Here is a 13,035-nt window from a genome sequence, read left to right as displayed (position 1 = left end):
TATGAGAAGCAAAGTCCCAAGAGGGACTTCTTTTACCATTGCTACATTTCTGCATTCAATCTCTCCCTTCCAGCTTCCTTCAGAGATCCTCTCAGAGAGAGAGTTCGTCTAGAGCTCGAGAGCCCAATCAGCGACCCTCAAAGATTGACCCCCCTTGTGTTCTCTGCAATTACTTTTTAACACACCCAAGAAATGGGTGTGTATCTCACATTACTACGTCATTGACAATGTCAAATTATGCTATGTTAGGTAGGCTGTCATAGCAACCAACTATGCAGCCATTTTGAGTAATGCCACTTTTAACCTGTAGGGGCAGTGGTGTATAATGAATAATGATTCTAATGTTGACTGACGTGACCTAGCTGGGTGGAAAACAAGTACTTGTTAAACGATGTCAAAGAAATGACAATAAACCCAGACACACCGGCAACTGTTTAAATTTATGTCTTGGGAAAACTTATCCCACATTTTGCTAATGAGTAGTTAACATTCCTAGGAAAGTGAGATCATTTGAAAAGTAACTCTAAGCAAAACACTCCACAAATAAAGGTTCTCAATATCTCTGACACTTAGGATCTCACATTTGTAAGAATAATAATATATATGTATTAAACGGGTTTATATATAAATTACTAATATATTGTTAAGATATTAGAAAGAAACAATTAAGATATATATATAATTCCACCGGAATTGTGAATAAGCCCTTTGGTCTCATTATACAAAGATGACCCTACACAGCCTGTACTAATCTCCCCTTGTCTACAGATGTCAAACCTTCAAATGTATGATCTGGGATAAAGATACAGAACAATGCCTTCTTGTAAGGCAGAAATCCGATGTAGAGATTTTGGATTTGATTTTAACCTCTTAGAGAGAAAATAAGATCTAAAATGCCTTTAGTATTGTTCATATATATATGAATAGGAAAAATATGAAAAATACATTATATGCATAATATAAAGGCCTATATAGATATTCTTTTAACCCCAAATGTTCTGACAGCATTAACAAGAGCAATCAGAAAGCAGCATGCAGAGGGATCATACTTAACCAGTTGTTATGAGGAGGAAGATTAAGAGATGGTAGATAAAGGTAAGTATTGCCCGTTGTTAAAGAGAGAGAGAGATTTGTGCTAGAGTGGTGGTGGGGAGGGTGGTAAGAAAAAATCTTTTTCACCAAGGTGTACTTGTGATTTGCATATTTATACCACTAACACATGAAAAGACAGGGGTAGATTTTCTCTCACTTCCTGTTGCCTCCTTCCATTTGCAAGTAGGAGTCGTTTGTAAGTTGGATGTTTGAAAGTAGGGGCTCTTTATAATGAGGTCCCATTTCTAGCTAATTCCGCATATACCGAAGGGCAATTCTTTTGGTAGAGATGCTCCACCAGTGTATTACTTCCAGGGACCATTGCCCTATGATCCCCTCGATTTGCATAATTCCAAAGGTGCAGAGCATAACAAGTGTCAAAGGTCGGTTCTTTGTCCCAGACCTCATAGTACCGTTTAAATGATCCGGGTTCAATAGGATAAAAATGTCCAGGATTCAAGATAGTGATATTGCCACACATAAAATCCTCTTTACCAGTAAAGGAAGCCATACTACAAAACTGATTTCGAATACGAGTAAACAAAAGTGGCCCTTGGTAGCCCCAAATTTCACCATGATAATTTTTAACAAAGTCTTCCATACATTTCCAGATGAACTCATGTTGGGAAGAGAAACCCAGAACAGCATTGCTGGAATACTGCTTTGACTCTGCAGCCAGAAAGTTGTGATGTGGGTTGGGTCGAAGTGATATGAAATCAGTGTCCATGTAAATGCCACCATATTTCCAAAGCAAAGCTAGTCTGCAGGCATCAGAACTGACGTGGGCCCAGTAGATTTCTTTTGCTGGATTAACCTGCAAGTAAAATTGAGAGCCAATTATAAATAAGTAAAAATAAATAGATAAATAACAGTTTTCCAGTAATTTCACAGTCCGCCCACGGACTCAATGGGAGAAGTCCTTTAAGAAAAAAAAATAAAATTCCATCCCCGTAATCCTTCTATGAGTCCGACCCGCCGCTACGAACGATACCGCCTCCATAGGGGGCACCCGGCCGAATGACGCATGAGCTGTCTGACAGCTCATAAGTAACTGAGGGCAGGGCCACCCGTGATGTGGATGGGTGACCCCGCCCCCTCTAACGCAATGGGGTTTCCGGCAGCTTCCCCGTAGTGTCACGGGTGACCGCACCCCCTCAGATGCAACGGGGGTTTCTTGTGATGCATCAGAGGGGGGTGGGGGCACCTGTCCAAATCATGGGTGGCCCCGCCCCTGGGTACTTAAGAGCTGTCAGATGGCTCGCACATCATCATTCAGCTGGGTGCCTCCTGTGGAGGCGGTACTGTTTGTAGCGGCAGGTCGGACTCATAGAAGGATAACGGCGTTGGAATTTTTTTTATTAAAGGACTTGTCCCGAGCTGTGTGTGTTTTTTTTTTACTTTTTTGTCACTTGCGTCAGGGGGACGCCTTCTCGTCCCCCCTCTTTTCCTGCAGCCTGCAAGGTTGCATGCTTGGATAAGGGTCTGGTATGGATTTTTGGGGGGAACTCCACGCCATTTGTTTAATTTTTTCCCGGGGTTCCCCATAAAATCCATACCAGGCCTGAAGGGTCTGGTATGGATTTTGAGGGGGTCCCCCACACATTTTTTTTTGTTTGGGGGGGCCAAAGGGCCTGGCAATGGACTAGGGGGGAACCCATGTCGTTTTTTTTAAGACTTTTATCTGTATTGCCGGGATCCGACAATTCTCTATAGCCGCGAGTAGTTTTAACCACTTAAAGGGTCACTAAAGGAAAAAAAATGTTTTGCTGAAATGACTGTTTACAGGGTATAGAGACATAATAGTTAAAGTGGAGGTTCACCCGGAAATGTAAATTTTTAACCTTAGATTCATGCTCATTTTGTCAAGGGGAATCGGGTATTTTTTTTTTTAAATCAAAGCTGTACTTACCGTTTTAGAGAGCGATCTTCTCCGCCGCTTCCAGGTATGGGCTGCGGGACTGGGCGTTCCTATTTGATTGACAGTCTTCCGGGAGGCTTCCGACGGTCGCATCCATCGCGTCACGATTTTCCGAAAGTAGCCAAACGTCGGTGCGCAGGCGCTGTATAGAGCCGCACCGACGTTCGGCTTCTTTCGGCTACTCGTGACGTGATAGATGCGACCATCGGAAGCCTGTCGGAAGACTGTCAATTAAATAGGAATGCCCAGTCCCGAAGACCATACCCGGAAGCGGCGGAGAAGATCGCTCTCTAAAACGGTAAGTACAGCTTTGATTTTAAAACAACTAGCCGATTCTCCTAGACAAAATGAGCATCAATCTAAGGTTAAAAAAACAATTTTGGGTGAACTTCCGCTTTAACTGATTCCTTTTAAAAACTATTAAAAATAGATAAAAATCAATCATATAATGTACCTGTAGTTTCGTTTTTGTATTTAGTTTAGTTTTAGCATGTTATCCTGCCTCTGTGCTGGACAGTGCCATAGAGCAGTATTGGTTTGAAAACGAAACTAAAATCTCCCAGTACTGTGGTGATCAGAAAACAGACAACCGGGAAGTGTCCAGAACAGAGGAGATTTACAGCAACATCAGAGCAAAAAAGAACAATGAGGACATGAAACCAGGACTGCAGTAAGGTAAAGGAAGCTATTTAGCTAAAAAAAAAAAATCCTTTAGTGACCCTTTAAGGACCTTGGCTGTTTTTCAGATTTGGTGTTTACAAGACTAAAACAGTTTTTTTTTCTAGAAAATTACTTGAAACCCCCAAACATTATATATATATTTTCTAACACCCTAGAGAATAAAATGGCGGTCATTGCAATACTTTTTGTCACACCGTATTTGCGCAGCGGTCTTACAAGCGCACTTTTTTAAATTAAAAAATAAGACAACAGTAAAGTTAGCCCATTTTTTTTATATATTGTGAAAGATAATGTTACGCCGAGTAAAATGATCACGCTTACAAATTGCGCCCGCTCGTGGAATGGTGTCAAACTTTTACCATTAAAAATCTCGATAGGCGACGTTTAAAAAATTCTATAGGTTGCATTTTTTGAGTTACAGATGCTCGGAGAGGTCTAGGGCTATAATTATTGCTCTCGCTCTCACGATCGCGGCAATACCTCACTTGTGTCGTTTGAACACCGTTTTCATATGCGGGCGCTACTCGCGTATGCGTTCGCTTCTGCGCACGAGCTCGTCGGGACGGGGCGCTTTAAAAAATTTATTTTTTCTTATTTATTTTTATTTATTTTATTATTTTTTACACTGGAAAAAAAATGATCACTTTTATTCCTATTACAAGGAATGTAAACATCCCTTGTAATAGAAAAAAGCATGACAGGTCCTCTTAAATATGAGATCTGGGGTCAAAAAGACCTCAGATCTCATAATTAGACTAAAATGCAAAAAAAAAAAAAACATTTGAAACTGTCATTTTTTCAAATGACAAAAAAAAAAATGTTTCTTTAAGAGGCTGGGCGGGACTGACGTTTTGACGTCACTTCCGCCCAGCAGAGCTATGGGGACGGGCGAAGGAGATTTTTCCTTCAGTCTCGTCCCCAGTCACCAGCCGAACGGTCCCGATCGCCTCCGCCGCTACCGACGGCTCCGGTAAGCGGCGGAGGACGTGGGAGAGCGGCGGGAGGGGGGGCCCTCTCCCGCCACCGATAACGGCGATCTCGCGGCAAATCCGCCGCAGAGACCGCCGTTATCGTTAACAGAACCGCTGACACTAAAGATTGATACCTCGGTTGTGGCAGCAGCTGCTGCCGTTACCGAGATATCAATCTTTAAAGTTAGGCCGTATAAAGACGTACGGCGGTTTGGAAGTGGTTAAATGCGGTACATGTCAGTGTATATACAATTTATATATATTGGAATTTTTTTGCGCTTACCCTCTACCAAAAAAAAGTATGTGCTAAAAGATACTGCTACTAATAAAAGTCTTTTTTTTTTCTCAAACAAAGGTTTTTATTGAGCAAATGTAAAAAACAGCTTACAAAACTCCAGAGCGTAATCACACTTAAAATCACATGGGAGAGTACACATATAACATGTCACTACATCCAAAGCCACACATTATTGTAAATTCCCCTGCAACCATCGCCCACCCCCCCCCACCCCACCCCCGGGGGCATGTACAAGTATCCAGGAACCCGTCGGTCGCAGATCTAGAATAACCTCTCGTACACAAGATCTATCGGGGCTAGCCCAGAACATCAAGCCACTGGGCCCACAGCTTTTCATATTTGCAGCTGGTCCCTCTTCTCTGATACACCACCTTCTCCAACCTCAAAGTGACTCCCGTCTGCTTAATCCATTCCTGCACTGTAGGTGGTTCAGTGTCCTTCCAGTGTCTCAGTATCACTAAGCGAGCCTGGAACAGGACCCTGCCTATAGCCTGTCTAGGGATATCCTCCACTTCAGAGGCCTTCAGTAATCCCCAGCAGGAAGACAAACCTTGGGTTCCAAGGGAACTTGTGTCTGGAAGGCCCTGTTAATAGTGTCAACCACCCCCGTCCAGTACAGATGGAGCTTCGGGCAGCGCCACAAAAGGTGGATGAGATCACCATGGTCCCTGCAGCACCTGGTGCAGCAGGGGTCTACCCCCAATCCCATTCGTGCCAGCCTGGCTGGCGTATAATGGACCCGTAAGAGGATGTAGAGTTGCGACAGTCTGTGTGCCACATTCAGGGAGCACTTGGGGACCGCCTGCAAGGCTTCCTCCCACTGCTCATCCTCGAACGCTCCCACATCCCGTTCCCATCGCGCCACCGCCTTAAGAGGGGTACCCAATAGGAAGAGGTTTAACAACATAGCATAGCAACTGGATATGAACCCCTTGTAGTTGGACACTTCGGACCGGAAGTTAAAGACTGGTGCCGCGTCCATGGACCATATATCAGCCTCTCTCCGAGCATCAAATGTGTGTTTGAGTTGTAGGTAATAAAAGTGCATGGACGCTGGAAGTTGGAAGTCTGCCCTGAGCTCAGTGAAGGACCTCAACTGGCCCGCTCTAAGTGATAAGAGGGATATCCCATACTGTTTCCACTTCAGATCGTACGGTAGTTTAGCTATTTCCCGGTAGTATAAGTTATCCCATATGGGGCTGTATTTAGTAAAACCTATCACCCCCTGCATCATCCTAACCTTATTCCAGATCTTCTGCATGAGTACATATGTGGGGAACCATTTGTTACATTTCGCATACCGCAAGGCCACCAGGCCCTCCATCACCTCTCCCCCGGTCGTGAATCTGAGCAGCCGAACCGAGGGATCCCTCAGATTCAGCTGCAGATACTGTTGGGGTTCTACCACCCTCGCAATGTGCTGCACCTGAGAGGCCAAATAGTAGAGCCAGGGATTGGGTAATGCCAATCCGCCAGCCTCTTTCGGACACTGCAGTTGCTCAAGTTTAACCCTAGGGGGCTTCGTGAGCCAAATTAGAGAGCGCAAAATAGAATTAATGACTCTAAACTTTTTCAGAGGGATGACCATCGGGGAGTTGTGCAATATGTATAGTAATTGTGGCATAAGGATCATCTTTATCAGGTTCACCCTCCCAACCGGTAACAGTTTGAAATTACTCCATACCTTGACCCAGTCCCTACAACGATTAATCAAGGGGGTGAGATTTAGGCTGACATAGTCCAGCGGGCATGCGGTAACCTGGATACCAAGGTACCGAAAGGATTCAGAGACTGGGATGTCCTGTATAGTACTTATGGGCAGGAGAGGCCGTCGATCAAGCAGAAGGAGAGATTAATTAATGGTCAGACCCGAGTATTCGCTGAACCGTCGGACCACAGTCATGGCCTCCGTTAGCGCCTCGGCAGTGTCTCCCAGAAGCAACATGGTATCGTCCGCGTATAACATGATCTTCTCGTGCAGGTCTCCATAATGGAATCCCTGAACCAAAGGATCTGTCCGAATCATGGCCGGCAGAGGCTCAATGGCCAGGGCAAAGAGGAGGGGAGACAGTGCGCATCCCTGCCGCGTACCCCTGTGTAGATTAAAAGTGCGAGACATCCTCCCACCCTCCCTTATCGCCGCTACCGGGGATGAGTATGGGAGCTGGACCCAAGTAATGAATCCATCTCCAAACCCAAATTTCCACATCACTGCCCAGAGATATTTCCATTTGACGCTGTCAAACGCTTGTGGGCATCGAGAGACAGCAAGGCTCTGTCCCCCATGTTATCCGCCTGAGATTGCATTTTGAGAAAGAGTCTCCTCAAGTTTATAGCCGTCGATTTCTGCGGCATAAACCCTGATTGGTCAGAGTGTATGATAGTGGAAATGGCCCCATTCAGTCTGACCGCCAGGACCTTGGCGAGAATCTTTACATCATTTTGTAAAAGGGAAATTGGTCTGTAGGACCCCGGGTTGAGCGGGTCTTTGTCGGGTTTCAAAATCAGGACAATGTTAGCCCTGGTCATAGATATGGGAAGAGTGCCCTTCTCCCTTGCGGCATTAAACACCTTCAGGAGGTGTGGAAGTATCAGTTCCCCATACTGCTTGTATATTTCCACAGGAAGACCATCGTCTCCGGGGGCCTTTGAGTTAGGGAACAGGCTGGTCGCCATCTGCAATTCACCCAGAGTCAACGGGGCACTTATAAAAGTCTAAATACACTACTCACTACATATACCGAAATAACATATAAGTGCACAACTTATAAATATTCAAATTAAACTTAATACTATCAAAGAACAATATTTATATTGAGTTCATATGGAAAAAAACTTGAGTGAATAACTGAAAAAAGTGAATAAAAAAATATAGAAAAAAATCCTTCTACAAAAGACGAGCATTTGTACAGGAGTCCTAGGAGTGAAATATCCTTCATGGTAGATATCTGTGCAAGCGAGTTTGATCTCTATAACTGAAAAACCAACCCTTCTGGTAAGAAGTGCATATTGCATGTGGGATGGAACACTTGGAAGCACTGCAATTAAGACCTTGTACACACGGACGGACTGTCCAATGAAAACGGTCCGCCGGACCATTTTCATCGGACATGTCCGCTGCCGGATTTTGGTCTGATGGTTGTACACACCATCAAACCAAAATCCCCATGTACAGGATACGCGGTGACGTGGCCGCGCCGTCGCCGCGACGATGACGCGGCAACGTGCGCGACCCTGGAAGGTCAATGGTTCCACACATGCGTCAAATCACTTCGACGCATGCGAGGGCTTTCAGCCGAGCGGACATGTCCGGTAAGTCGTACAGACGACCGAACATGTCCGACGGACAGGCTTCCAGCGGATATGTTTCTTAGCATGCTAAGAAACCTTTGTCCGCTGGAAACCTGTCCGATCCGCCGGAAAATTGTCCGGTCGGACATACAGACGACCGAACATGTCCGCTGAAACTGGTCTGCGGACCAGTTTCAGCAGACATGTTCGGTCGTGTGTACGAGGCCTAAGAACCACCCTTTTTTCACCTATTCTAACACAGTTTATAGGACTCTTTTCTGCTAATATTTCTCATATATATATATACCGTATTTATCGCGGTATAACGCGCTCCCGCGTATACCGCGCACCCCTAATGTTGCCCCGAATCCTGTGGAAAAAAGTTTTTTGTACTTACACTTTTGGTGTCTTGCGTGGCGTCCATCGGCGGCCTTGTCGGGTCTGGCATCCGTTTGTAGCTTTGGGTGTCCTCTTCGTCGGGTACGGGTCCTTCTGTGGCTTCCGGGGGTCCTCTTTGTCGGGTCCGGGGTCCGTCTGCGGCTTCGGGTGTCCTCTTCGTCGGGTCCGGCGTCCTTTTGCGGCGTCCTCGCGTCCTCCCCACTCGTTTCCCGCGCCGAGTTTGAATACTGCGCCGACATATACCAAGCGCAGTACACTCGTGTATCGTCAGGCAGGCTCGGCAACTCTCGCGCTGACGTCCTGTATGCTCAGGACGTCAGCGCGAGAAGTGCCGAGACTGCCCAAAGATACACGAGTGTACTGCGCTCGGTATATGCCGGCGCAGTGTTCAAACTCGTGGCTGGGAAAGCGGGTATTGGCGTATACCGCACACCCACGATTTTGCCCTGATTTTCAGGGCAAAATAGTGCGCGGTATACGCCGATAAATACGGTATATATATATATAATATTCACTTTAATTCAGTTATTCACTCAAGTTGTTTTGTATGGACTCAATATGAATATTGTTCTTTGATATTATTACGTTTGATTTGAATATGTATAGGTTGCGCATTTATATATTTTTCTGTATATATACAATTTATGGTCTATGCATCTATTAAAATAAATGCAACTATGAACTCCCCTTAAATTTGTAAGCAGTGAATCTGAGATTCAAAATCATTCTCTTCTCTATAGATCAGGGGTGTCCAACTTGCAGCCCAGGCAGGTTGCCCAACACAAAATCATAGGCTTAGTTGAAAATGTTTATTTTTGTTTGGGGGGGGGGGGTTTGTAAAAAATGAGTTTCTCTTGGTGAACACATACAGGCAAAGAAACCTTTTTAGAGGTCTCTTTACTGGACTTTTACATGTTTTATTTTCCCAGAGAAAAATATCCCACTTTTCACAGTCACACCTCATTCATGTCATCAGAATCAGAATGCACATATATTTGTGATCATCTCTATTAGGCCGCGTACACACGAAGGTCCGTTTCATCGGTCCAAACCAATGGTGTGTGGGCCCCATCGGTCAGTTATCCTTCGGTCAAAAATTGTAGAACTTGCTTTAAAATTGAAACGATGGACGCCTAACCGATAGGTCAAAACCGACGGTTAGTATGCAAAAGCATCGGTTAAAAACCCGCACATGCTCAGAATCAAGTCGACGCATGCTTGAAAGCATTGAACTTCATTTTTCTGAGCACGTCGTTGTGTTTTACGTCACTGCGTTGGACTCGATCGTTTTTTTAACTGATGGTGTGTAGGCACATCAGACCATCAGTCAGCTTCATCGGTTAACCGATGAGAACGCTCCTTCGGACCGTTCTCATCGGATGGACTGATCGTGTGTGCAGGGCTTTAGGATGAACGGCATGAAGGGCAAAATTAGAACCAGAATATCTGATGAGCTTGAGAATTAATTGAGGATTTCCACCACATCCACAAAACCAGATATTGATGTGTTTTCGTTTATCAAAAGCATTGCCAAATATCGCACTCCTTTTATGTTGCCCTCTTTTACTTTTGTGATAAAAAATATTATAAAAAAATGAAGTTTTATTACTCAGATGGGTATATTTATCTATATCAGTGATTGTGAACTTGTGATCTGCCCGACTTTTGTTTTTGTTTTTTGTGTGTAGCCCAAGACAATTCCTCTTCTTTCAATGTGGCCCAGGAAGGTAAAAAGTTTGGACACCCCTGCTATAGATTAACATGAAGAATAGTAGGTCCAGTTAAAACTTTTTTGAAACACTGACATACCTACAGTCGCCGAATGGATTAGCTGTGTTGACAAAACGGCCGAAATGGAAAAACTCATTCACCAAGCCGAAGAAAACCCCACTAAATTTCAAACCACATGGTCATTTGGGAAGAAATCCATTACATAGGGGCCATTGCCTGACTACACACAAACCCCACGTGAGCCAAAGACTTAATGCATCTCATTGCCCCCCGCCCGCTCACAGATAGTTCCATTTAGGGATGTGCGGGTTCTGGAGTGGCTGGTTAGGGTTTGTCTCTATATAACTTGTATTGCCTCGTTGGTACATACAAATACAGGAAAGCCCTCATACCACAGTAGGCTTGGAGATATTGGAGTCTCGCCCATTTACAATTTTCCCCCTATACAGTTACAGTTGTCCTTAGGGACGCAAAAAAGTCTACTCAGAGTGTTACAAACACAAACGTTACGTGTATAAGTATTTACAACATACAAGTACTTTGTTTCACTGCTTTATTATTACTGCTTTGTTGTACAATATCGACTCATTGTACCTGCAACAATGTAATCTGGCTATTCATGCTTCTGTTATTGTAAAAAAAACTATAAACATATAAAATATTATCCATTCAGTAGAAACAATGTTCTAAACAACTGACCTTTTGGTACCAGGAGAGAAGTGGTGTGTCCGATAAAATCACCTCCATTTGCAGGGGAAAGAAGTAGACATTCGGAAGAGATGAAAATACTGAAAGGTGTTTCTTTTGAACTTCCTCTGCATTTATTTCAGTCAGTCCTTTCATGAAAAACACCACCGATCTGGTAGGATAGTGGTGAGCTGCGGACTCAATGGCACACAGCACCAGTGATGTTGGCGGCAATTTATCGGTAGTCTCCAAATATATGATAGAATCACCGCCGTTTAAAACATCAGAGGGGCTTAAATCTTTTTCTGCAGGTTCATAATTGTTCTGGGGCGGTACCAATTTTGACTTTAAAGTTTTGATGATATAATTTTCAGAGAAAAAAGATACAGGGTACAAAGATGTATTTTTAAAGTTGGCTTTGTATAAGAAACCAACGGCTAACAAAAGAAGGAGGAAGATCACTATCTTCTGTGTTTTTTTCATTGTTGTAAAGTATGCTTGGCAGTCTGCAAAAGAAAACGCGTTTATTCTTCTGCTCATAAACGTAAAAGATGATTACAAATTGTTTGTATGTACATAGTTGTTATAGAATATGTGCTGTCCAAAGAGTCTCTCTATAGCCAACACTTAAGAGATGGATAAAGTGGAAAAGGATCAGAACCTCTTTTAGGCCTTGTACACACAATCAGACAGGAATCCGTGCGTACACGATATGCGGTGACATGGCCGCGCCGTCGCCGCCGACGATTACGCGGTGACGTGCGCGGCCCTGGAAGGTCAATGCTTCCCCGCATGCGTCGAATCACTTTGACGCATGCGAGGGATGGCGGCCGAGCGGACATGTATGGTGAGTCTGTACAGACGACTGAACATGTCCGACGGACAGGCTTCCAGCGGACATGTTTCTTAGCATGCTAAGGCCTCGTACACACGGACGGACAGTCCGCTGAAAACGGTCCGTTTTCAGCGGACATGTCCGCCAGCAGATTTCTGTCTGATGGACCATCAGACAGAAATCCGTGCGTAAATAATACGTGGGGACGTGGCAATGACGCGGCAACGCGGGCGGCCCTGGAAGTTCAAAGCTTACACGCATGCGTCCAATCAGTACGACGCATGCGAGGGATGGCGGTCGGTCGGACGTGTCCGGTGAGTCTGTACAGACGACAGAACACGTCTGACGGACAGGTTTCCAGCGGACAGATTTCTTAGCATGCTAAGAAATTTTTGTCCGCTGGAAACTTTCCAATCCGCCGGACAATTGTCCGGTCGGGCCTACACACTACCAGATCTGTCCGCTGAAACTGGTCCGTCGGACCAGTTTCAGCAGACAGATCCGGTCGTGTGTACGGGGCCTAAGAAATTTTTGTCCGCTGGAAAACGGTCGGCTGGACAAATGTCCGCTGGAAACCTGTCCGGTCGGCCGTACACACGACCGAACATGTCAGCTGAAACTGGTCCGCGGACCAGTTTCAGCAGACATGTTCGGTCGTGTGTACGGGGCCTTAGATTTTACTGCTATTTACGGATCCATTAGAAAGATTTTTCCATATTTAGAGCCCATTCACACAGGGGCGACTCGTCAGGGGCGACTCGTCAGGGGCGACAGCCACCTGACAAGTCACGTCCCGATTTGTTCAATAGAACCGTTCTAATAGGAGTGACGCAAGTCACTCCGACTTAGAAAAAGGTTCTTGTACAACTTTGGGGGCAACTCGGGGCGACTTGCATTGACTTCTATACAGAAGTCATTTTGCAAGTCGCCTCTGAAGTCGTCTTCAGGTCGCCTTGCCGAGTCGCCCCCAAAGTCGTGCCGCCCCTGTGTGAACCGGCTCTTACTGTCCCTGGCAACCTTTTAACCAGACAGAACGTGAGGGATCTCTCAAACTGGAACACAGGAAAAAATGTAATTAGTTAGGTAGGGTGTAGGTACTTCCTGGCTGCTTCACATGGTGGAACCTCCAGCT

At 45.0% G+C, this 13,035-nt stretch overlaps 1 protein-coding gene across 1 annotated transcript; it reads right to left on the bottom strand.

Annotated features, from left to right (window-relative positions):
- Nucleotides 1–1,075: 1,075 nt before the first annotated feature.
- Nucleotides 1,076–11,565, bottom strand: LOC120921790 (alpha-1,4-N-acetylglucosaminyltransferase-like). Its single transcript, XM_040334295.1, has 2 exons — nucleotides 11,081–11,565; nucleotides 1,076–1,906 (listed from the first exon to the last, which is right to left on the bottom strand). The coding sequence occupies exons 1-2, from the start codon at nucleotides 11,549–11,551 to the stop codon at nucleotides 1,319–1,321; spliced, it is 1,059 nt and encodes a 352-aa protein (XP_040190229.1). The 5' UTR covers nucleotides 11,552–11,565; the 3' UTR covers nucleotides 1,076–1,318.
- Between the last annotated feature and the right edge of the window lie 1,470 nt (nucleotides 11,566–13,035).

The sequence above is a fragment of the Rana temporaria genome (assembly GCF_905171775.1).
Source record: "Rana temporaria chromosome 4 unlocalized genomic scaffold, aRanTem1.1 chr4r, whole genome shotgun sequence".
Classification (NCBI taxonomy): Eukaryota; Metazoa; Chordata; class Amphibia; order Anura; family Ranidae; genus Rana; species Rana temporaria.
Note: the sequence above shows the minus strand (reverse complement) of the source record. Positions and strands in the feature narration are given on the sequence as shown.

Bases quoted from the DNA above. Each gene is read 5' to 3' on its own strand.
- LOC120921790 (XM_040334295.1), bottom strand. From the start codon at position 11,551: ATGAAAAAAACACAGAAGATAGTGATCTTCCTCCTTCTTTTGTTAGCC. The intron at 1,907-11,080 runs GTCAGTTGTTTA...TTTTACTTGCAG, and splicing joins TTCTCTCCTGGTACCAAAAG to GTTAATCCAGCAAAAGAAAT.